Source organism: Botrytis deweyae (assembly GCF_014898535.1).
Source record: "Botrytis deweyae strain B1 chromosome Unknown BDEW_056, whole genome shotgun sequence".
In the NCBI taxonomy this organism is placed as follows: domain Eukaryota; kingdom Fungi; phylum Ascomycota; class Leotiomycetes; order Helotiales; family Sclerotiniaceae; genus Botrytis; species Botrytis deweyae.
The window spans coordinates 162046-187819 of record NW_024066263.1 but is presented as its reverse complement, the minus strand read 5'-3'; the positions used below and the strand labels follow the sequence as shown (position 1 = coordinate 187819).

Sequence of the window (25774 nt, the reverse complement as noted above, 5' to 3'; positions counted from 1 at the left end):
TCCTTCCCCTTGTTCTCTCACAATCGACAACGAATGCATCGTCATCTAATTTCCCCTATCCATCGCATATCGATACTCACCGTCCCTATCAATATCGATAGCATCAAAGTAAGACAAATTAACCTTATACTTATCCCGCATCGGTATTGAGATCCGCCCATTGGGAGAATAGCGGATATTGTCTCTCGATAATGCCACAGCTTGCGGTTAGATTCGGGCTCCACGCATTCTATCAACGCTGCCACGAAAGTTTCCCCGTGCCCAGATTCCTCCATTCTCCATCCTCCACACTTCCAACTTCTTCCAAATTAAATTCTAGTACGGAGTGGTGAGTGGAGACCCCGACCGAGGAAATACAAAATGCGGATGGGGAATCGAGATGTGGACGGAACATCAACAGGAAAATCTCTCAAGTTCCTCGGCGTGGAGCATGAGAAGAGCGGGCGCGGGCCGATTGCATTCATTGGTGCGGTGGAGCACGTTCTTCGATGGAGTTCGAAATTCGAATTCAGGAGCGGTGGATGACTAGGTATGGGGACCGGAAACGTGTGGCAATGGCAGAAACAAAGTGTCACCGTGCCATTGTAAGTTGTAACCGTTCACCGTTCACCGCTCGCACTCGCATTCGCACTCTCTGTCGCTGTCGCTGTCGCTGTCGTAGCATCGGGCAAGCGCGTATACCCGTTCAGGCACAATTCAGCATGTTGCGCATTGGTATCGTGTTTACAAAAATTCTCCGAAGATCTTCCACCCATCAGAGGCAGAGGAAGAGGAAGACATCAATCATCGCGAGTCGCGACGAACACCAACTACTCCGTACAGCAATGAAATTGGAAGAGACCCTCACAAGCTCTTTTCCCCAAACAGTCGCACGGAAGCAAACAATCACTGCCCCACCATAGCTACGCGCATTAACCTCGAGCTTCTCTACCAGCAGTCGCAAAGAAGGCAAAAACGAGCAAGCCACCTATCCAGAAAACGCACCCATCTCCGCTGTGGACCATTCCTTTCCCTCCTTCACGCTTGTAAGTTGTATTTCCGTACAATCGCTCCAATTTTCAAGGCACGCTATGGATACACCTGTGACCTTTGGCTACAATCACGATGGATTCCTCCATATCGCTAGCCCAGCAGGGAGAATCCCCTGTCTATCCAGGCCCTCCCCTGGTTATCGTAGCATCCCTCTTGTTTCCCGGGTGACATCGTAACTTTTACCTGCCAAAATTCACAACTGTTCCTGCAAATGGCCAGGTCCTCTGGTATTAAGTTATCCACACATACAGTAAGTAATTTTGTACCTGCCTTAATCACCCAGCTCCCATTCAAGCGTCCGCGAACCAGCGGGTCTCAATCTGTCTGCTAAGTTCAAGATGGGATAAACCAGGCACCAAATCCGTGAGGAAATTTCAAATTGTGGAGATTGGATTATCTTTTTTTGTATTGGAGCTTGTACGGTAGACTACAAGGTAGAAAGATTTTAAAAATGATTGTAATTAAAATAATAACAACAATAACACTAATAACAATAATAATAGAATGAAATAAATCTATGTTGATTTGGGGTTGGCTGTACGAACTATTGGCTAATGAATGGGTAGCAAAAGGCGCTTAATTGTGTGACTTTGACATACCTCGGAAGGTTATGAGTGAAAGAGTGAAGATCTGTATCAAAGAGAGAGCCTAGAAGGGGACGGAAATGAAACGTAGAGTAATAGAGAATGAAGTGGATGGGGCCTCAGAATTGTAAAGGAGAAAAAGGGTACTGCAAAACGGCAGATGGGTTTCGCATCTAACTCAAGGTCAAAGCAGTCAAGAGACAGAAAAATGTAGCACAATTTTATTCAAAGTCACAATTCACAAAGCACAGCACAGCACAAGACAGGCACAAATCAAGATATTGTAATGAAGTCGTTCCATTTCTCAGTATATACATCTAATCATCCTCTTCTGCTCCCGTGACATAAACACATCCCTGGAATATCCCAACCCATTTACCCATCTATAGGTACTATTCAAACATAAAACATAAAACATAATTGAAAATCTCGCATCTCGTAATAAAGGTCTATAAGGTGTAAATAGTATGGATTAAGGTGAGGCGACAATTAAAGGTGTATTGACGACAAGTCAATGTGAAGTCGAAACGTCTGCAGCTCTGTACTGGCAAACTATGTTGACAAGTTGTTTCGCAACCACAATGACAGATGCCGAATTGAGGATGACGAGGGGATATTAGGAACGCCTGTCTTTCTCCATATTCTCCATGTGAAATTTCCAGATTTTTTGTGACTTTTAAATATTTTTTTACTTTTTCATCTGTCTTGTCTTGGCAAGAGAGAAGCACTCAAATTAGGGACGAGATAATCTAATCGTCATCCTCAACCTCAGCTTGCTTTTGAACAATGTGGTAACGGTGGACACCGTCAACTTGGGAGTGTTCAAGAGCAACCTTGGAGAGATGGGCGATGATGTTCTCCATTTGGGTGTCAGCGTGGCTGCGTCTGGCACGTCCAAGGTTGTCCAACCAAGACCATTGGTTCAACAAGTAGTAGACAATGGCAGTGATAATGGTGACACCGATGGAGTAACCCCAAACAATGACAACAGTGACGATAGAAGTGTGGCCGTTCTCGGAGAGGAGAACGTTGCGGGTAACTGGGTCAGATGGCTCACCAGCTCCGCCACACAACCAACCGAAGACACAGAAGAGAGTAGCAATGACATCGACAATGAAGATGGCGATAACCAATTGCCACGATGGCCAGGTGTTACCACCACGGGTGACGAAGATAAGCCAGTTCTCAGTGAGGGAGACTTCCAAGAAGAGCATACCTTGGATAGATCCAAAGTTCTCGATGAAACCACCGTTTGGTACGAAGAGAGCACCACGCATGACCCAGGTACCAAGAGCGAGCAGGATACCGAGGATGACAGAGATAATCCAGATCTTTGGCAATTGCCATTCGACAGGGCGTTGTTCAAAGTGAGCATTGTCATAAGCGACAGCGATGGTAGCCAAATCAGCGAAAAGGGCGAGGAAAACAATAAGCTCGACACGGATGGTCTCGTTGATGATAACCATGGAGGTAACCAAGTAGATTTCCAAATGGAGACAGAGAGCGATACGGTATTGGATATAAGCCTTCATACGTTGGAAAATTTGACGGGCGATCTTGATGGCAGAGACGATAGTGTTAAGACCAGGGGCGAGGAAAACGATATCAGCGGCGGCTTGAGCGGCTTCAGTAGCACCCTCGACAGCAATACCACAGTCAGATTTCTTGAGGGAAGGAGCGTCGTTAACACCATCACCAGTCATAGCAGTCAAATGTCCACGTTGTTGCAACATCTCGACGACTTGGTACTTGTGCTCAGGGAAAACTTCAGCGAAACCATCGGCGCGCTCGACCAAATCGTGTTGAGTAGTACCAGTAAGACCACCGTGGATGAGTTTGTCAGAGTTGTAAACCTTGGTACCGAGGGCCAACATCTTGCAAGTTTCCTTGGCAATAGCAATAGCGTCACCAGTCAACATCTTAACGGAGAGACCAAGAACTTGAGCTTCGGCGATGGTGGCAGCGGTATCCTCACGGGGAGGGTCGAACATAGGAAGCATACCAAGCAATTGCCATGGTCCGTTACCTTCCTTAACAGCAACACCGAGAGAACGGAAACCACGACGAGCGAATTCCAAAGTCTTGGCCTTGTACATAGCGGCAACCTCAGCGGAACATTCAGACATTCTCAAGATGGCACTTGGGGCACCCTTGGCACAAGTCCAGGTAACACCATCCTTGACGACGATAGCAGTAATACGCTTGGAGACAGGGTCGAAAGGAGCGAAGTTCTCAGTTCTCCATCCTTGTTCGAGGATCTTACGGGCAGCTGGGTAACGCTTCAAGGTAAGAATGGTAACTTTATCGATAGGATCCAAAGACTTGACGTTGTGGGAAGAAGCAAGAGCAGCGACAGCCATCATCCAGTTAACATCGACACCCTCGGCGACGAATGGTTCACGAATGGACAATTGATTGGCAGTAAGAGTACCGGTCTTGTCAGAGCAGAGAACATCAACACCAGCAAGGGACTCAATAGCGGTAAGCTTTTGAACAATAGCCTTCTCCTCAGCGAGGTAAGCAGCACCGACAGCGAGAGTGGTGGTGGTGACGACTGGAAGACCGACGGGAACACCGACAATCAAGAGGATAAGAGCGTAATGGAGCAAGTTGACGGAAGAGTGTTCTGGGGTAGCGAGTTTCAAGTGATGGAAGAAACCACCGATCCAAGAGATCAAGATCCAGCCGACGACCAAAACCAACAAAGACGTACCGATGGAGTTCATGATAGCCTTGAAATGACCTTGATCTTGAGCACCAGTAACGAGGGAAGCAGTACGACCGACGAAGGACATGCGAGCACCGTGGGTGACAACGGCATAGGCCTTTCCACGCTTGCAACCAGTTGTGTAGTAGATAACATCAGCGACGTACTTGTCGACAGCCAAAGATTCACCAGTCATGGCAGATTGATCGATAGCGAGAAGAGCATAGCCGGAACCGTGCTTTCCTCCGTGTGCATCATCATCATCATCCTCTTCCTTTTCGCTCATTTCGTGGCTGCGTTGGTTGAGGAGTTCTTGTTGGTAGGTTTCGTATCCGTTAGGGTCGTCATAAGCGCAAATAATTCTAGCATCGGCGGGAACGACATGTCCATCTTCGATAATGATCTATTGGCAGATTGTTAGTAATGTGATCTCGAATTGATGCGATGTCGTTGTGGTGTAACTTACAATGTCACCAGGAACCAATTCACGAGCCAAGATTTCAACTTCAGCACCATCACGAACAACAGTAGCCTTCAAAGCAATGTCACCTGTGATTGAGGTTAGCAACGAGATGGTAGTGTGCGAATTGGTGCAGTAGCTTACCCTTCAAACTAGCAACGACATCGGCAGCTTGTTTTTCTTGATACCAACCGACGACAGCGTTAAGCATGAGAATACCGATAATGACACCGAAATCAATCCAATCACGCAGACCAGCGGCGAGGAGGACAGCAAGTTCCATAACTGTTGCCGAGATTAGTGGAAGTCATGTAGAGCGAATTGGAGACAACTTACCATAGAGGACAGGACCCTTGAAGAAACCGACGAACTTCCAGAACAAGCTCTCGTTCTCGGTGGTCAATTCGTTCCATCCAGTCTTCTTACGACGGTTCTCGACCTCGCTGGCAGAGAGACCTTGTCGCATACCGGTGTTGAGCCAGTCATCTGGGGTCTCGAAACCAGCTCCATCACTGCCCTTGGCCTTCTTGCCCTTCTTCTTCTTGCCAGCGTTGGCTGCCTCTTCTTCTTCGGCAGCGAGCTTCTCTCCCTCTTCTCTTCCCTTATACTTTGAAATATATCGAACAAGTTGTCCATATTCTCCGAGTTTTTCGTCTTCGTACTCTGGTCTGGCCGCCGAAGCGCCGTTCTCAATGTCTCCGTGAGCCATTGCGCTTTCGTGTGGTAGGATGAAGGAAAGATTATTATTAACTCCCACCGTGACAAAGGCAAACTGAGTAGACTGAAAAGAAAATGAATTGAATTTGGGGGACGATAGCAGATTATATATCTGAGAGACCGAGTGTGATCAACTATCCTAGTCCCAAGCAAGATTGGGTAAGGTCGGTTTTTGATTTTTCTTCTTCACCCTTCGGCGTCATCCTCGGACGGTGGTCACAGACAATTTTGGCGGCATGACTTGTGAATTGGAAAAGAAGCTACTGGGGGGCCTTGAACTAGACCCATGGGTAAGCTTGAGTGAAAGTCTGGTATATCTGGCGAGGGTCTGGGGCAGAAACCAACGATGAGCTTAGGAAAGTTTTCCATCGGTTGAAGTTAAAAAAGGTCACCGTAATGATAGAGAAAGTGGATGATATTACTTTTAGCGTCATAGTAGTTCATGGCGGATTGTTTTGATTTTTGGTGAGGGATTTTCAAATGATTTCCTAAATGCTCCATTAAAAACCTTACCTCTTAGCTAGACCCGGCTTAGCGCTCGACTGTTGCCCCCAATTAGGTAAAGATTCCTTCAATATCCGATTAATATCCTTGACAGATCAACTTTTTACTCTTCCTTCAATAACTATCGACCTGGGAAGAGAAAGCCGAGTTATCCAGTGTTAACTATTGAAAATCGAGTCGGCTAATCTAGACTGAGTAGTATTATCTAGCCTTTCTCCAAGCGTCACCTTCCGACATATCCTCTTGGAGTAATTGCCCATGTTTCTTGGATTATATTGAGTTTAGATCTATTCAGTCATTGCCAAAGTCAAGTTCAGGTCCTGGTTAATGTATCGGTGAGTCGGAAGCTTGGTCGGCTCAGCGAATGACGACTCTCCATTATCAGATAGGAAGTTATCAATTGGCCAATCAGTAAGCTAGCTGTTCTAAAGGTATGACAAGAAAATGGTAGCAATCATGAATCAGTTGGAGTATGGCATATAACATTATGAATAATGAACACCGGTAGTGTTGGCGAGGATGGAATCCGCTACATCAACAGATTCATTGCAAGCTCTGTAGGTATGTATGTCGTGGCGAGAGTGATGAAGGGGTAAACACGGGGGGGGCAATCATTCGGCAGATGCTATAGAGATTTTCGGTGCGCAGAGATGGAAGAAAGTTACTTTCTGGCTTATGGCTATGTACTCCCGATTACTACTGCAAGATCTAGATGCACATGAGAATCACTGCATGCATTAAAGTATCGTGAATACATGTACTACATTGACTGTACCCATCAGCATTACTGAGATGACTACCTACAGAGCTGATAGCGCACTGTTGACTGTGCAATGTCAAGGCTTGAAAGCTGCCTGCTAAACTCGCTCCTTTCCCAACCTCCTCGTACAATTGCCGCGTCTACTCAGCGTTTCGAATCTAACATGGAATAACGTATAATGAATTTCACACTTTTGCTTATTTTTCTTCAATAACTACCTAGGGAGATTGGGAAATCTCGGTATGCCTTCGGAAAGTACTTTGGTGGGCATACTTTCCCTTCTGCAGCCCTAGGCGTGATTTACCTGTTATGTGGTTGATGAGCAGAACGCGTTGTTGTCCAGTATCTCATCTCTCAATTGACAACTCACATGTAACTATGAGAAAAAATAAGATGAGAACTCCATCTCACGATCTTCATAATTTCCCAAGTCATAATTTTATACCATTCAGCTTATCTCATTGGACAAGAGTCCACAAGATTCCAAAATTGCAAATAGTAATTTGCAACTTATCTTCACCCACACTTCCCTATCCTATCTCAAACGAACGGTCCAATGATTGATTGTTTGCAGTCGGTTGGCGGATCAGTCAGTTTGTTTACTTCATTTTACAAGCAGTAGTGGTATGGGGCATACTACGGTAGGTAATGGCTGTTGCGGGATGGAAATGGGTGCTGGGACCTGGGTCTGGACGGGGTGACCGTAAACAAGGCGAACAGCAGGGTACGGGGGAAGATATCATCGATGGCAGATTGCAACTTGCAAAATTGACAATGGGGAATTTGAGCCATGAAGTTCTTTGGCCCTAGGAAAAACACAGTCTATTGTATCTATGTACATACAAGACGAATTTGCTGCTTTGATTACATTCTGCTTTGCTGTTGTTTTCTTCAGGGTTGACCGTTTCTGCGTCGCTGTCAAACAATTCGAACAATTGGAGATTTTTACCAAGTCACTCCCTGCTAACTACAATTCCTTCATGAACTCAAACAGTAAACAAAACAACGTGGGATTGATGACGGGCGGCACAACATCAATATGGGAGAGACCTTGTTTCAAAATATCTCAATTTGAAATTGATTTCAAAAGTATCTGAATCGTTTAAATGACCCAAGACATTGAAATTCTACTCAGGTTCTTACTCTCATCTCATCGGCATTGAATATTACTCGGTATTGACTGCTGCCAAGGTGATATTCCTTTGCACCACGGTGCACCTATTGTATTGGCCAAGCATCAAGTCGTCTTGTCCTCAGCCAACATCACCGGAGATCTTCGTCCAAGCCATTCTTTCAGAAACGTAAAAAACTATCGAAATGATTTTTTGAAACTTTGACTTCAGTAAGTACGAGGAGCCGCGCCGCTGTCTGGGCTCGAGGAAGGTTCTTCAAAAGGAGATACAAACTAGAAACAATCAATGCTACATCCCACGCTCAAATCCCACACAGATACGGGTAAGTTGGACGCCATGAACGCCACAAATTATATCCCACACGCCTACGCCGAAACCGCCGCTACACTGTTTTTTTCCCACCAGCGACACACTTCTAGAATTTCATTTTTCCCCTTCATTTCTCGCTTCCAATATTTCCATCCCCAGCCCATAGATTTCCCCCTTTCACCTCCCCCTCTCCCCTCACCGTACCACCGCATTGCAATAACTTTCACTCCACTCATTCACTCTCATCTCCCCCGGCATTGCGGCACGATTACAATTGCGCTAAATATGACGTTACTAAGGCTTGTTATTTACACTGTCACTCTTGCAATCGCTGGTTATCTCTCCAGAACCGTGCAGCTATTCGGCGGGATGCAATTGAGACAATACGGAGGCATATACTGGGATCATCAGATCTTGCATCAATTCTCATGTCAATGACAAGGGGAACCTGGGTGAAGATGGAGACTAATTGTTTAGGGAAAGCTTGATTGCGAAATTGACATTTTGGAGGTGGAGCAATGGAAATGGTTTATTTACTTGGGCTAAACTTATTATACAACACACTGTAGATAGTTATCTGAATAACCTGGATATGAATTCATAGATGCTGCAATTGTTTTGGGTAATATTAAGTTATCATCAAGATGAGTGAGTCTGAGTACGGTGCAGGGTAAAAGGGCTTCTTCCTCCTCTTCCCGGCACTCGGCCTTTCTTCCCCCAAGAAATACTGGAGAAAATTCAATAAGAAATAACACATAACGCGGTCAAAACATACGAACCCTCTTTGCAAATGGAAAAGACGCGACGGAACCTACCAACTGCGCATCGGTAGCCTCATGCATCTCTCTTTGGCAATACGATGGGTGGATGAAGGAAGTGTTCATCCTTCCACTATACAAACCTTCTGTCGCTTGGAATGTCTTTGAAAATTAGGTCAGCTCGATCAACGTCCAGTAAGCGCTCTCATCTTAACCTCCACTTTTGACCGGTGTGAGGAATACTGGTATTGGAAATACCGAAAGGATACCGTAATAACCGTTCAATTCCCTCAAATTCCCCATCGCAATTATCACAGTCGTCTGGTCGGCTCTAGGTAACGACGTAACTATCCAATATATCCGATCCGAGGCTCCTAATGTAGTGATACCGTTACATCCCTTTCATCCCATTGCAATAGCCTCGGAATTAATACCGTCAGTTCCTTTCGAGCGCCTAGAACTAAAAATACCTCAGGCTACCTGAGTTGGCTCCGAAAGCCTGCGATAACATCATTTTTCCTTCATCTGCATTTGAACACAAAATGGCTGGTTGCAATACAACAAGTGCTGGGCATGCTTATCTTTGGCGTGGCATTTGCTTGGAAGGAAACTCAAAGTTTCATCCTAATTCATTCACGCAATCCGGTCCGTTGCATCTTTAGGAATTAGATAGACAAGTTAGTAGGATTGACATATCACACGATAAACATAGTGATGTTGTTGACGTCGTAGTATCCAGAAGTCTACAAGTGCTAATATCATATTATTACGAAACGAATCGCTCTCCTTACGTTCAGATTTGCCCATTCAACACCAAGAAACTCTATCAACGTCACAAACCTGTGTTAGCATGGCGTAGCCAATTAATGCTGTGTCAAATATTCCTCTCTCATCCATATCAAATCTGCCCAGAATAGATCACCCACCCTGATAAACTTCGGACAAATAACTGACATTCAGGGATTCAGTTCTGTTTCTGAAAAAGGGCCTTACTTTTTGGGGTACTCCGTATTTTCCCTTGGGGTATCAAACTACCCCATGGATAGTCGCAGACGCTCCAAGTCTTGGTTTCTGCTCGCCAACAGCGCTCTTCCTGAGACTTCCTCCTACATCCTTATTAGTAAGACTACTCGCATACCGTAAAAATCCTAGTCAAATAACATTTGCCATGAAGCAGTAGAGTTTTCGTCTTGCAGCTTGATCCTCATTCTCGGCCGTTTGGTTTGGTTTCGCCTCATCTCATCGGTCAAATTTGAACCCTGCAGAATTTTAGATGCTGCAAATGCAATGTAACTCTTTACTTACACAATGGGCGATTTACGGATGCGACATTTGGTGACGAAAAGGAAGTTTATTTTGATCACGTGAATGTCAGCTTCTACGAACAGCGCATTTTAATTTTCTTCTGGGTGATTACACAAGGCGGGTAGGTACAGTGAGAGAGACATACGTCAGAATCTGATCGGGAACTGGGGCCCTGGTCTTGGGGGGGGAGGGGGCAAACCGGAAATATTTTATATCCCTCATTCTTCGCAAGGGTTTGAATGCGACAGGCACGCGAGCAAGCAAGAAAAAATACCTTGATTTGATCAATTAATTGATGTAAGAATCCGTATGTAAGTCAGAGTGAACCATTGGAAGTTTACGAGTTTGCCGCCACCTTTCGTTTTCCAAGCTCAGCTTTCTCGAACTGCCTGCAGAGACTGGTTTGATCGCTCTCCCCGATGAGATGAGATGAAGTCAGAATATTCTGACCATGATGTTCCAAATTCGATTTTTCTCAGGCACTGTTTCGGTGTGTAGTACAACCTCAACACATCTTATTCTAGGCGTCTTCTAGGCGTTCAAGCCTATTAGGCCAAGCAGCCATGACCTAAAAATGAGAGAGTCGAGTGCTATCCAGGTTATACGTAGGCTACGCCAGCGCCGGTCAATCCGACACGACAATCGACGAAACGAAGAACAAAAATTTATCTCACTACTGCATGGAAGAAAGTCTTGACAGATTGCAGACATTGTGTTCTTCCAATAACAATCGAGCAAAAGATGATTAGTTTCTCAGCTGCTTCCCAATCTCATTACTTCTTGGGGAATTGATTTGATGGGTGCACGAGCATACAAACCACTACAAAAGCTAGGTGCAAAATTAAGCGACAATGAAGGGGAAATCCTTGGAACCGTTGGTTAATGTTTCCAATTTCCTCCGACGCCAATCTGCACCTCCACGGACCTTATGGTACGAAATTTATAGGCCAATGGACTTGTTTAGACACCCCACGAAAGTATGGTTGATTTTCAACAACATGATTCGTGTTCACACATAGTGGTTTTTCGAATTATCTAGTTTACACAGCAAATGTCTTGACGGGTGAAGATTTTGGAGTGTGAGAAGTCATTGAATACGGTAGGGCGCAAAACTACCAGGAAAGACCTTACAAAACTTGTTAAATCGTGCTTTGATCTAAAATTCCCGAAGTCGGCAGCGGGATGGGCTGCAGATGGAGCTAATTGAAGGGTGTATCGTTTCCAATTTACATTTCAATTCACATCTGTAATGAAAAGTCAAACAATTCAAATCAAATGCCGTCTCAACACGCTTTTCGTCCCTTCTTCGGACCAAAGTCAATTTTTTCTTGGTGCTTTCGGTTGATGTTGCTCTCACTCTGCCCCCAAGTACAGTACCTCTTGTGGGATTGGTTTCAAAAGATTTTTTTTATATGGAGATCAAACGACATGAAATCTTGGATTCATTTATTCATACAGGAAATCCTAGACAATAGGAAAGAATGAGTTGATACCAAGAGAAACATCAAATGGCATCCATGGAATGAGCAAATATCGTCCTATTGAGCATCTTAATTCTCCTTTCTCATTGCGACAAGTGTCTCGATCGCATCCCAAATTCAGAATTCAAAACACAAAAAAAGATCAAACGAGGTACCAATGTTCAATGTAGGTTTTGACACATTCGAAAATATCCCAATTTTCTGAAATAACATCAATATCAAACTCCCAACAAAACACATTACTCAAGGGGCGGGGTTTGACTTTCGTCTGAAATTCACTCCGCCATATAGTTTTGACCCCATCATTGTGAAGCTTCCAAGAAAGGGGTCTGTATGCTTGGCTTGAATGTCCCATACATGTTGAAACGAGAAATGAATATCTGTGGCAATTTGGCGAAATAAAAATTTCAAATAGAATATGTTAGGTGAATTGGTATGTCGTTTCACTGGTATTTTCGATCGGAAATTCTAAAGCACGGTAATAACACCAATCACGCGGTTTTAAAAATCTAAACGATCCTCAGACATACCAAGCATACTCTCCAAACATTTTGATATACGGTAAGGCATTTCCTTCACGGTCGAGGTCAAGATGGAGGGCGATTGTTCGTGCGCACGGGAAGATCTGTATATGATATGCAAATCATCTCAGGAGTCAGTTGAACTTAGCGACCGAGCTACAAGCTCGGTCCTCTTTCATGGACGAAGGAAAAATATAATGGGTGTTTCATGCTTTCTTGGAGTGGAAGAAGAAAGAAGCGATTGTGTTAGGGCTGGAGGTGGCGTTGGGAGTCAGTATTTGTGGTTTGGGGGTTGCTTTATTGGGGTTTGATAAGGTGAGGCTCTATTCGAGAGGTGGAGTATTGAGATTGAGGATGTGATATTGGGATGTGGTCTATGGGTGTGGTCTATGGTTTAATGGCTGATGGTAGGTGATAATCAGTTGTTCCAGTGCCAGAGTCGTTAAGGATGGGAATTATTCGTAATTAGAAGAAAAAGTTGAATCTAGAAAGTCAATAATATACATCATAATTTCTGCTTTGATCTGATATCAAAAACTTGCCACAGAGCCGGATTTCTTGTACAAATTATTTCCATAACCAATATCTAAACCATACCACGAATTGAAACTTCTGAATCAACACATCATATTAATTATAATGATTCAGTTCGAACTGTTAATTCTCGATACCCTTACATCCTTATGAACTGTCGTTGAAATGCAGTCCGAAAAGAAATTATTGATTACGTGAGTTTTGTTACACAAAAATGACCCGCATCTCAAAAAGTGAATGGCAATTACCCAAAGAGGAAATTTCAACTTCCAAATCTGAAATTTTGAGGATTTGATAAGCATCAGATGCTTTGAATTTGTCTTTGTTGCCCGTGGAATATTTATTCTTCAGATATCTTCATCTAACTGTGATAATTCGTGTATTCTTTCTTGTAACGTGAAAGGGCAAGATTATTACCCCTCTTTTGTGAAATTCCCTCATTTTTGCCTCAAAGACATAGAATTCAAGTTTTATATCCCTCACCATGATGGATGCCACACAGCTTATAGGTACAGATGGTCCCAAAGTCAATGTACATAAGAATTGGAATATCCCAGGTAAAATTCAGTGGAAAGCCACCGAATTTCACTTCAAAGAAAGTCAGGTGGGAAGCAAATCCTCAACGTCAACTCATCCTCCATCGGCCACAACTATCAACTGTAAAGAGGGAGGACCAAAACAAAAGTTCGCATTCGTCGATTTATCATCTTCTGGAACAAAAACAGATGTTAATGTACGAAAGTTCGTGCGCAAGCATGTGAGGAATGATTTCCTAAGCAAAACGATTCGGAAAAGTAAAGGGGATCCGAAACTCCGTTCGAAATGTATAAAACCTTTCGTGGAACCCAAGTCAGTCATATCTGATCATCACCAACATGATGGTCTTATTATTGAGGATCTCATCGGGTTTCCGACTGCACTCAGCTTGTCTCCATGGCCTATTGAGATGACGACAAGAACGCACCGGTTGCTGAGCCGATATTTTACGCATGTTAGTTCGAGAATGTACCCATTATCCAAATATCTTTCTTCCAATCCTCTACGTTCAGATGAATGGTTTCGTTTTACAATCAACGATGCAGCGATGTTTCATGCGATATTATATGCTGGCGCAATCTATCTCTCCTTGCTTCAAGGTGGGAAGGACTCGGAAGATTCAATGTACCACCTTGGCAAAACCTTAGAAATAGTCAAGGAAAAACTTCAGAATGGGAAACCAGTCGACGATAGCACTATTGCTGCTTTGTCGTGTGTAGCTTTGGGGGAAGTATGTTTACATTTCGATATCAAATTTTGCTACGTGATTATTTGATATCTACTAAACTTCCACTTAGGCAAATACGGGCCATTCAGATCTATGGCATATTCATATGCGTGGTATACAACAAATGATAAACACGCGAGGCACGATGTCGTCTCTTCCTATGATTATACAGACAAAACTTCGTCGGTAGGTAATTTTACTAAAATATAGAAAAACCTCATTCTAATTATCTTCAAGGTCTGATATCACTGGTGCGATTGATTATGCTGCTGAACCATATCTTTACTACAAGCCACGAAATCATCCTGAAATATCAATATCTAAAATTCTACCGGTGCATAGAATCAGCACCATCAATGCTTACATTGAAATTTCACTCGCTAGATGCGGTATTCACTCAAATCTCATACGGATAATGCAATATCTAGCTATCTTCTACCAGTCCATACAGTTCGCCTCATTAAGCAGAATTCTTCTCGACCCAGGAGAGTTTGTTGATGATATTTACTGGATTGAGTATGAATTGTTATCGTTTCCCCTGTCTCTAGAAGGAGACCAAGAACCTACTATCGACAAAGCAACTCGTATCGGAGCTCTACTATTCATGAAGTCGATACTTGAAGAATACCCACATTCCTCTACTGGTCCTTCTATCCTTTTACAACAATTACAAGAATCTCTGTCCACAATTGATACCGCTACAACCACAGAACAAACATGTCAATGGCTGATTTGGTTATTTACTATTGGCGCTGTTCATTCAAAGCGGAATCTTATCACACGAACTTGGTTTGTGGAGCAATTGGCGGGGTTGCATATGGAGCGCCTGAGAGATTTACTAGTTGACGGGCAAGTACATGCAGAGCTACATGCAGAGAAGTTAGAAGAAGAAGAAGAAGACGAAGGAGAACTTCAATTGTGGAGATTATTGGAGCTGAGACAAGTTATTGGAGAGAGAGATCTCTTCCTACTTTGGGATGATGTTGCTCGGTGGAGACGAGAATCTTACGGTTTTGGGGAAGGGAATTGAAGATTCCGGGCTTGGTGATTTCTTGGGGCTGGGCTGGCTACTGACGGATGGTACGCTACCAAGTTACCTTAGGATACATGCATATCTGCAAACATCACCACTACTCATGTACCTCTGGGGACAAATCAGACCGACTCAGATGATGTCGTATGACAGGGAAAATATGGAGATAGTTCGGGGAGGTAGCACATAACACGAATCAGCCCTGTCCACACTAAGAAGATTCTATGGCTTCCAAGATCCTTCTAGACTATTACCCAAACGAGTCAATTAATATAATTCAGATATCAAGAGAAACCAAATCCGCAAGTCTACGTGGCGAATTTTGAACGATGGGTCGTTCGTTCGCCTCAAACTTCAAAGTCAATTTCAGTTCCGCGGTTTGTGGTTTCTGGTGGAGAAATTTGTATGTATGTAGGGACATAGCTTATACATACCCGGGGATTGCTATAGGCCATCCAATCATTTCAACTGTAGCGTTACAGCGTCACAAGCAGTTTAGAGTGGGTTGCCGGTATTGATTTATCGGAAGATGCCTCAAAGACTCCATATATTTTCCATCGGAGAAACACAAAGAATTGACCGATCGTATGTGCCGTTCTTACCGCGTGGAAGAACTTCTTTTCAATGAGGGATTTACTGGGATATAATTTTTTGCAGTGAGATTTACATATGTGGGCTGGGAGCCGATCGTTCCGATTTCTTGCTGTGATTCGTGAGACGGAAGTGAGACGCGTCGATAGAGAGTGCTTTCCATGTTGGGTTACGCGACAGGATTGAAGGATTTATTTCGCCGTCATATGGAATGGAGGGTAATAGTAGAAGGCCCGGTTTTTGGCAGAACCAGTAGGAAATATACCTCAGTGGGTACAAATGTGCGAAGCTGGAATTAGATAGATGGATAGATGAATGTGTGTGTTAGTCAAATTGGAAATGGATTCCAAGAAGATGGTCTAGATTTTAGAATGTCGCGACAAGAAGGGTCGAGGAATTGCCGGATGGTACTCTACATCGTATAATTGCTTGGTCGACGCTGTCGATTGCAATTCCGCTTGCAAGCAACTCCGTTACCGCTAAATGAAGGAGTTTCGACAATCTCTGGGCACATCCACAAGTAAGGTCTCCTGAGTAGCGAGACTTTGATGGGAAAATCCTGTTGAAGCCAACTTCATGATGCAAAAGCTAGGCTGCGTCGGCGATATTTGCATCAATTCCTTATTTCGGCCCAAGGCTAGAGAATGTTGATAAACTGCTCTCACTGCCACTGCGCACTGCCACTGCCACTGGCATATCGACCGGTATTGGCATACGGTACCGACAGTACAAGTGTTCGAACTCTATTCTCTATTCCGGTGATGCTGCTAGGATCTCACTCCGATCACTTCGCACGTAGGCAATAAGCCAAACTCTGGATTGAAGAATGAAGATCTCATCAGTGATAACATTGGCGTTGGCCTATTATTCCGGAATTGACAGTTGGGTTGAATGTCGATTTTTAGACCATTATGGTTCTTCTCGTTGATGACAGCTGGATTCGAAATGGACATGGTATGGAAGGAACAGCATTTTGTTGCGATGATGTTAGCTCTTTTGACAAGTGCCGTTTCTTCTGGGATAGCCCGGCTCTATTTCTTCGTTCTTGGTGGTTGTTAGGTGCTGGTTATAGTATTAGGTATCAAGTAGTATGTACGGAGAGCAAGATACTTTGTACTTTCAATAAAATTTTCCCTGTACCTAAAGTTTTCTCTCATCAAGGTCTTCGCTCTGAGATCTACAACTTCACGGGTGTTGATGTATAATATGTACGGAGAGGAATATACACTGTGCTAGTAGAAATGCCTTCTCTACCACGAACCTAACAATTCTCTTTCACCACGTGTACTTGCATTCGATTACTTTCAGCTCTCCAGACATGACTTTGGCCTAAACTATCGCGTACTAGATAAGAGAGAGGAATACATACTGTACTCGCAAATTTTAAACCTCCTCCTGCTAGCATCATGAGGTTGAGGGATCGCCAAAGCCAACTCATATTCAGCTTTATCTTTGGACAGGCTGCCCACGAGACTCACCCCGCGCCTTTGAATTAAGCTTGACGTTGATCATCCCAAGCATTATTTCATCTTTTCTATTTTTAATCCATTGTGCGGAAAATTAAGCTCATGAGTATACTTGGCATCGACTTGGCTTAAAACGGTGTCGATTTCATCATGCATATTGATATTGTTGTTGACGTCAACATGAAATTTCTTCTTTTGGATACACGTCAGTAGCGTATTTCTCTCGCTGTTTTAGGAATTTGACAGCTTATCCAAATCCGGGGGATCGACACATCGCCTCTGTTTTAGTGTTGATTTGGTCTTCCTCCTTCTTGGAGTCTTCTCGGAATACCGTATAGTAGAGGGAATCAATAGTATTTTGATCGGTTTGGGTTTTTGAGGCACTAGGTAATTTGCAGGCAAGAGAATGACTCACTCAGAGATGGACTCTTTTTTAGCTCTGCGACTGGGATTTTATCGTTCTTGTCCTATTAGTTTGAGCATTTTCCTGATTACCTTGTAGTTGAATGGTCAAATTGATGGGTTAGGTGACTTGTACAGTTGTGGTAAAGATCGCTTTTTAGAGCCTGCTGGTAGTTAATAAGCAAGAAATTTCCGATGATATCTGACATCTAGACTAGTTTAGTTGCATTGTCAACTTGGCTCTAGTAGATCTGGGTTTCACAAGATTGATTGGTCATTCATTCTTTACTAAAGAGGCAATGATGTGGTGTACATCCGGGGAAGTTATATCATATACCGGGATTTATAGACTAAAGAGTATTCTATCAATGTAGAAACACTTTTATATGTGATGATTAGGATTGGGTTAGAATATCATTTTGGTGTGCTATTAGGCTTTAAATGGTGGTTGCGACTCTGGGAATATAGTCTGGTCAGAGTAGCACTTGTAATGAAATCATTGTCCTTCACGTCTACAACAAGTACATCTGTGCCCGGAAACCCAAGAGTATCTATTGCGCCATCTGCGCTAGAAAATACCAAACTTTCTGTTATTGAGCCGGCCGGAGGGAGAAACCTATAATGTAATAGATGGAAGCACATTGCCATCTTTCGTTTGAGGATAGACCGACTTGTTTCTACAAGTAGAATGTAGGCGTCATCGTCACTCTTCCCATCTAGATCTATTGAAATTCCAAATATGATTGTGATCACAACTTTCCTGCTTGATTATATGCGTCACTTCGTGGTTGTCAAGAGTTAGGTTTTTTATATGTCTACATCAGTAAAGTTGGAAATGAAAGAGTAGTGCTGGTGACGATGTAGAAGCCAAAGGTAGATTCAGTAATCTTTACCTTCATTCACATTTACAACCGAGAGCTTCCATTCATGCTATTGTTTTGAGTGGGCTTAGGATGATATACTATGTATTTTCTTCTACACTCCTGACTTTGTACTGCTTGACTGAATGTATCTGTAAATGATTAGCTCCACGGGTTGAAGAAATGAGTTTGTTGCACATCTCTGTGTGCCGCAGTTCCGAAGGTTGCGGTAGTATAATACAGTAAAGGAGATGGAGGTGAGTATTAACATTCATTGCCATCTATAGATGTGGTATTTTAATTGACTTGGATAGATACTCTACAAATATTTCCTTAACCACTACAGATCATAAAATCAAATAGCATGTTGAAATCTTTATTACGTTATGTTCCGCATGTTCAATCTTTCATTGTTGTCCACTGGTTACCAACTCTATTGCACATTCTGGCAGGTTGGAAGGATATCATGTTGCGTGTTTCTTCTGGTTTGTGTGTCAAAAGAAATGTTTGAGAAGATTTCTATTACACGTCATGATAACTCCCTGTCGCATATCTCATCCCAACTATTTGTCAAAACAACATTTTCTTCCTCGAAATGGGAAGATATATGTAATGGGAAATTAGGATATCTTCCTGTTACAAATCTACTTTCAATCGTCTCTCACAGAATCTACTTGCGGTTGCATTTGCTGCACATCTCATCTTGATTATCTGTCAAAAGAATTGTCTAAAGGCTGAGCGACATGATAGGAGGAACAGCACTTCATAATTCCTAGTATACAACGTGGCTCTTTAACGACACTTATCTATCTGGTATAGCTTACCAAACACTCCCTCATCTTGTATATCTAGCTTAATACGAACATAAAATTTGGCGTTTATATCTGCTCTTCACTTTACAAATTGCATTCAGTTGACTGGCTGACAACTTTTTATCTCTATAGTATACTTATATCTGCGTTTATGAGTGATGAGAAACAATGTTTCTTCTGTGCATAACTTAGATATAAGTCTATTAAGATAATGGGGATCTTTAATCAATCTCTATATAATCGATTTGATTTACCTACCTGAATGTTGAAATATACATACCTAGGTATCTTGAGTGTATATCCACCCTTTTATGTGAATCAGTCTTAGATAGATGATTACATCAATGTCCTCATAAATCTCTCTATTTCGTTGACTACGAACTGATGTACCTCTTGACTTCAACTCGTCTAGCTTTAATCCCTCCAACCTAGCTTACTAGCAAATATCTTTCTTTGCACATCGCACTCAATATGAGCATACACAGTTCTCCAATCATCGCGGCTCTCCCCCATCTCTTTCCAGCTTCCCTGTATCTAGTCTACTCCACTGAACAAATGTCTGACATTGAAATCGGAAGTTTCTTTTGGCTTAGCAATCAAAGTTGACACATTAAGATTTCATGCAAACGCGTGGTTTTCTTTGCTATATATCTGAAATTAATCCACAAACCTTAACAGCGTGTATAGTTATAGGAGTAAAACCTGAGTATGGGATCACCAGATGTATATAAAGCAGATACAACCTCTTTCACGACTGCAGTTGCTCTAGCTGACTTCATTCCTTGATCTTACCCATGGTAATCAGCAAAGATAACAGGTATTACGAATCCTCGAGTGTCCTAGCAAGAGTTATTCAAAAAAAAAAAAGTAGAGATAGGGATAAGAAAGTTCCGTCTTCTTGAATGTCAAAGTGAATTAAGTATTTTCAGTTTGGCATGGGTTTTGTTGAGCGTTGATATCTCGGGGGTAGGGGGTATCTTGGAGATTCATAACTACAGACCCGTGATAAAACATACAGAAGAGATCAGATTTGCAGGTTATACTACACTGCGAATTGTGTTGGATTTAATCAGGCTTTGAGGGGCACTTGAGATATTTTGAGCTTTTTGCATCCCCCACTTGACGTCAGATTCACGGGTACTAGTACGAATACCTCATCAATGATACCATTCTACATTTTTCTGCATGCTTCCTATGATGCTATCCCAATTCAATCCTTCCACTCTCTCAATAGGTTGTGCCTGGACAGTTTTCATGCAATCAGCTATTGCTCTCTCTTTGGCAATTTCTTGTTCGCCTTTCGGGCTTCCGCTGCACTGCTCTTCCCTCCCGCTCTCCACTCACGCCGTCTCCCCCTCTCCTCATCCGTATCACCATCCTCACCTTCTTCATCTTGATCTCCTGCATCTTGTGCTCCCTGGCTACCCTGTTCATCTTCTCCTTGTTCCTCTGGCGCTTCATCTGACACTGCTTCTCTGCCTCCGTCATCATCGTCATCGTCATCGTCATCGTCATCTTCCTCACCTCCCCCTTCTTCCTCCGAGTCTGTTTCACTATCTGGAATCTCAACTTGCCTGGGATCCGGATGATTTCCTACCCACTGTCTCAAATATTCATTCACATGTCTTACAAAGAACACTTGACCGCCAGGCTGGCCTCTAGGCGGAAATACCTCATTCATCTTCTTGGTGAGAAACTTTCTACTAGTTCTTCTGTCCTTCCAATACCTCCCCTCATCATGTCTTTCTTGAAGTAAATCCTGAAGATGATTTTTTTCTGCCTGCGTCCATATTCTAGCCGGCTTTTTATGTGGCATTTTGAGACGTGTTGTGAAGTTACTGTGAGATTGCGATTGATTGTGCAATCAGATGATGAGATGACGAGATTTTACAGCGATAATGATGTGGTTGAAATAGTGATGGCAGGATAAAGACAACTCTAGGAACAAGCCGGAAATCGTGCTGGCTTACCAGATGACGGTGGAGAGTTCGCCATTCATTCCAAATGTACATTGTAGTGTTCTTTGGACCATAGTGCTGCGATTATTTGATGAATTTCGGGCAATGTGTAATGAATTAACTAATTGTTGTGAATGATGCTTTGTGTCCCCCATTTTTGAATGCTGAAGAAGTGAGTCGATTTGGGGTTTTCTCTTTATCACACAATATATCTGGTATGAATTGATAAAAGAGGTGATCGAAACGAGGGTATTGAGAGGGGATTTAAGAGAATGGCACTAAGAGAAGAGGGGAGACTAGAACTCTGTTTTCCCATGGATTATCTTTATCTCTTGAGGCAAGTTAGCCAGGATATCATAGCTGTCACTTCAGTTCAGTTCTCCCATTTCTTCATCCTGAATTTTCCGTCTATTCATCTATTTTGTTCTCGTCGTTCCTCTATCATCTTACTCCCAATCCACATATTTTTTCAACTCTATATTGAGATATTCTTCCTCGTCTTCCCCTGGACTCTTGACCCCCCTGTTTCATCTCCTCAGGTAAACCTTTCTTTCGATCAAGCAGTAGAACGATCGATTTGGCTAATTGAACGAGCTCTTCTTTTTCTTTTTGCTTAGCATTAGCTTCTACATGCAACATCAGACTGGGCTTCGAGCTTAGATCTCCTCCGGGTTAACTGTCAAGAGTCACCTCCTACAAGGGGTACGTGCGACTACTCATTTTGGGATGTGATTCATGCAACTTGCACATGAACAATACTTAGCTATGCATCTGGACCCAATATCACCGTCGGATGTCACAAACGAATGCCAAAAAAAAACGCCAAAAGTATGGACTTGCAAGGCAGAAACTCATTCCGTTGGAATTTGCAGCATACCCTCCGTGGTCGGTTCATGCACTTTGAGCTAAAGGACTTGCAAGAAGGTCAAATGAACTGATCGTAGAGACTACGGCTCGCTCACACTACTACCGTCGACAAGTTCACTTTCTGCTTCTACACATACTAAACAAGCACTATGCTTTCTACAAAGGCTTTCCTAAGCTGTATCGCTCTTGGTACTGTTGTCTGTGGCGCTCCAGTTTTGAACGGCAAGTATCAAACTCTCTATCGTCTGCATCCATCTAATTGGACGTAGAACGAGCCATCAGCGTTAGAATTATAGGAAACGAAGCCATCATGGAAGGCTTTAACGAAGACCTCATGCACAAGACAGGTCGACGCTCAGGTATCTACGCGGGTATCATCGGAAATGAAGCCATCGTAGAAGAATTCACCGAAGATCTCATACGAAAGCAGGGGCAGCATGTGGGTATAATTGGGAATGAAGCGATCGCTGAGGGATTCAATGAAGATTTGATTCGAAAAGAATGAGCAGCCACGTACAAGAGGTTCCGAGTCAGAGTCTAGATTGTGGTAGTGGCTGCACATATACAATTCCGTCTTAGAGATTTAGTCTTCTCCAAGTTGATAATTCATATGCGGTTGCAATATGCATCTTGAGCTTATTATCTTCAGCCTTTATCCCTCTGTCTGAAACTACCACGAGAGTATCTTACTACCAGCATTCAGTATATCTTTTTAGGTATCCAATATCCAATCGCTGGTAGAAAGAAGTTTCCATTCTGGTGTGCACTACACACAATGTTGTCTCAGAGCCTCTTTTATCGTGATCATTTATCCTTTTCCTCTTTCTTTCTCTTCCATCGCTTCAACATCTTTTTCAATTTGGGGAAAAAACTTATACCCATTTTCCATACACAAAAACCTTGAACAAACGCCTCGACACAATTATTTTCTCGTAAGCTCTAAACCATATGAATAGTATGGTAAAAAAGAAATGACCCCAAAGAGTCTTCGGTACCGATCTTCTTCCAGGCTAAAAAACATCGTGATCTTAGCACACTCTTTCATGTAAGCATCAGTATTACCCAGAGAATCTTCCATGCGAAGATACCCTGAGGATAGATGATGACCTTTTACCCTCCCCTCCCCTCTCCAGAGACACCCACACCCTCTAGACACCCCACCCACAAAACCATATCTATTCCCATAGAAAACTCACGCACTAAGATTACTTCATCCCAATTCCAACCAGTCATTTTCCAATCCCAATCTCAAATCATAGCCAGTCCAGTCCAGTGATCTAATCAATATACCCCACCTGCCACCCCAAATATCTCCAAAAAGAAAAAAAAAGACCACTCCCTGATTTCCTCACCCAACGCATCAAAAAACTTCCAGCAAAATACTCACAAACAAACCAAAAAATACATCATTAACGGAGAGGAGGTTTTGAACCACACCCGATTTGAACGGATAACCTTTCGATCTGGAGTCGAACGCGCTACCGTTGCGCCAGCGGTCCTTAATCATGTGACTATTACAATTTCAGTTTTTGTTTGCGGATATATCCTTTGATTTGCGGGGGGCTTCACTGGGTTTATACTTCAACGTCTCGTCTCGGCTTTGCATTATGTGGTGGGCGAAGGGAATACTTGGCAAGCAATACATAATTGATTAAATGAAGCGATTGGGTAGAAATAAAACGTCATGGAAGAAGAAAAAAAAAAAAAACTAGATGGGGATGTAATGGAAGCGCTCCGCGAGGAACCGTGAGCTCGCTGGAGGATTGGTTTGGTCAACGTCAGATCTCGAGTTCTGTCGTTTCGTTCATATTTGCAGATAACCTATACAACGTCGAACGTGTCACTTCACCGGAAACGTAAAAGAATAAGCCAGTATATATGATCAATACCAAGGTAAACATAAATGGATATATATTTTCAAAAGATTCAGCATTACACTGCCAGAGCGAATGGTTGTGGTTGAGAGAAACCAAGTCGATCGTACCCATCCTACTCAGTCTCAACACACACATCTGCATCGCAATTCTCGCTATCTTCCATGAAAATACCGCCAAAGATCAATCCCTCATTGATACCACTTTCCTGGAATCCATTCTTGGAAATATCTGCACCAGCGGCAAAATCTGTTGGCTTCTTCAATAAACCGAAGTGATATTGACCTTGTCCAGAAATATCATTGGTTAAAGCTTCAGTAACCGATTCAAGAGCCTTGGAAGAGGTAGAGTAGAATACTTGGGTTGTACTGATTCAAGGTTAGCTGGACATATTTATTGAAAACAAGAGCGGAAAACAAACTTGGCGGTAAAATCCAATTTCAACCCAAAGTTGTGCCATCCATCGGTAAAAGCAGTGGTGAAAAGTTCGGTTGCTCCCTCATTCACATTTCCGACGACTCTCAAAACATTTGGATCTGTGTTGTTTGTGTCCAAAATGGTACCTGTCTTCAACACAAATTGGTTGGTGCTGAAATCTGCACTTTCGAGGAAGGCAATTTGATACTCGTGGCTGAGATTCAATGGACGAGAGGCATCCTTCATGATGGAGAAATGAAGAGTTTTGATGCCTGTGGTGGAAGCATCAGTGCCATTGTTGGATAATGGCATCAATTCAGCACGACGGAATCCAACTTGTACGTTTGTCGAGGAGGGAGCAAAGATGGAGGCATCAGAGAGGGTGACCTCGAAGGGTGTAGTTGAATTTCCATCATACTGAGAAGTCATTAGGCGTGTAACCAGTATAGCACACAAGATGGCTTACCAAAGAAGTAGGAATATCAGTTGGGATGTTGATGATTTGGCTCCATGTGAGATCTGGAAATGTTAGAAGAAGTGGTGTATAGGAAGAAATCAAACCTACTTGCACCAAAGTTATAACTGGGATTGTAGAGACTTGTATTGGAGTTATCAAATGCAGTTGGTGTGGTGCCTACTGGTACACGACCTTCAAATTGAAGTGGACAATCTTGCGCCTGTGCTACAGAAGCGAGAGTCAACAATGACAATCCGAGAAATGAGTGAAGCGACATGATTGATAGAGAACTTTGTAAATGAATGTAATGAGAAAGGAATGTATTGATATTTGTTAACGGGTTAAAAAGAATGGAATTGACAAAATAGTCACACAGTGATACTTTGGATGAAAGGGTACACGGTCCGAATAGCCCATTCATATAGGTATATATAGTTGGTCTACTCTACGACTCCGCGAGATTCCCCATCTCATCTATTATGGTTCAATTTCATAAGACTTCGCCAAAGAAGTTGAATTTACCTTACTATTAAACTTTCCTCAAATAGATTATGGCCTGATAAACGAAGCAATAGAGATCCTTTATTATTTTGGAACGCATAACATAAACGCGCGAATTGACACAAGAAGAGCAACAAGAAACGCTTCCCAAGCACCAACCATGGCAATTGCGGTGAAAATAATGGGTATATGCCGGTTTATAAATTGAGAATCCGGAGACCAAGAGACAAGCCTGTTTCAGCAAAACTCTAATTTGACTTGTAATTTCGGATGGTTCGGTCCATGCTGCATTTGGGCAGTCTTTCATTTCAGTTTGGAGAATGTTTCAGTCTTTCAGTCTTTCAGACTGTAGAAAGTATTCCAGCGGGAATGAACTTTAACTCAAGAGCTGGAGATATGGATCTCTTCTAGAACTACTTTGAGGAGTGCAACAAACAGATGATTGGATTCCAAAGGGTCCAGGGTCT

The 25774-nt window shown here is 42.9% G+C and overlaps 5 protein-coding genes across 5 annotated transcripts; 2 read left to right on the top strand and 3 right to left on the bottom strand.

The window, feature by feature from the left end:
- Positions 1-2365: 2365 nt before the first annotated feature.
- EAE98_012004 (uncharacterized protein) lies at positions 2366-5492 on the bottom strand (the record flags this gene model as incomplete). Its single annotated transcript, XM_038959628.1, has 4 exons — positions 2366-4726; positions 4790-4872; positions 4928-5068; positions 5120-5492. The coding sequence occupies 4 exons, from the start codon at positions 5490-5492 to the stop codon at positions 2366-2368; spliced, it is 2958 nt and encodes a 985-aa protein (XP_038804052.1).
- A 7700-nt stretch (positions 5493-13192) lies between these two features.
- On the top strand, positions 13193-17968 carry EAE98_012003 (uncharacterized protein). The gene is made up of 3 exons (XM_038959627.1): positions 13193-14072; positions 14140-14255; positions 14307-17968. Exons 1-3 carry the CDS (start codon positions 13290-13292, stop codon positions 15097-15099), a joined length of 1692 nt encoding a protein of 563 aa, XP_038804051.1. The 5' UTR covers positions 13193-13289; the 3' UTR covers positions 15100-17968.
- Positions 17969-20497: 2529 nt separating this feature from the next.
- Positions 20498-21049, bottom strand: EAE98_012002 (uncharacterized protein; the record flags this gene model as incomplete). The annotated part of the gene is made up of 1 exon (XM_038959626.1): positions 20498-21049. One exon carries the CDS (start codon positions 21047-21049, stop codon positions 20498-20500), a length of 552 nt encoding a protein of 183 aa, XP_038804050.1.
- Positions 21050-22368: 1319 nt separating this feature from the next.
- Positions 22369-22563, top strand: EAE98_012001 (uncharacterized protein; the record flags this gene model as incomplete). The annotated part of the gene is made up of 1 exon (XM_038959625.1): positions 22369-22563. The coding sequence occupies one exon, from the start codon at positions 22369-22371 to the stop codon at positions 22561-22563; it is 195 nt and encodes a 64-aa protein (XP_038804049.1).
- A 1484-nt stretch (positions 22564-24047) lies between these two features.
- On the bottom strand, positions 24048-25083 carry EAE98_012000 (uncharacterized protein; the record flags this gene model as incomplete). The annotated part of the gene is made up of 4 exons (XM_038959624.1): positions 24048-24300; positions 24354-24766; positions 24816-24868; positions 24915-25083. 4 exons carry the CDS (start codon positions 25081-25083, stop codon positions 24048-24050), a joined length of 888 nt encoding a protein of 295 aa, XP_038804048.1.
- Positions 25084-25774: the final 691 nt, after the last annotated feature.

Bases quoted from the DNA above. Each gene is read 5' to 3' on its own strand.
- EAE98_012003 (XM_038959627.1), top strand. From the start codon at position 13,290: ATGATGGATGCCACACAGCTTATAGGTACAGATGGTCCCAAAGTCAAT. The intron at 14,073-14,139 runs GTATGTTTACAT...ACTTCCACTTAG, and splicing joins CGTGTGTAGCTTTGGGGGAA to GCAAATACGGGCCATTCAGA. The intron at 14,256-14,306 runs GTAGGTAATTTT...ATTATCTTCAAG, and splicing joins ATACAGACAAAACTTCGTCG to GTCTGATATCACTGGTGCGA.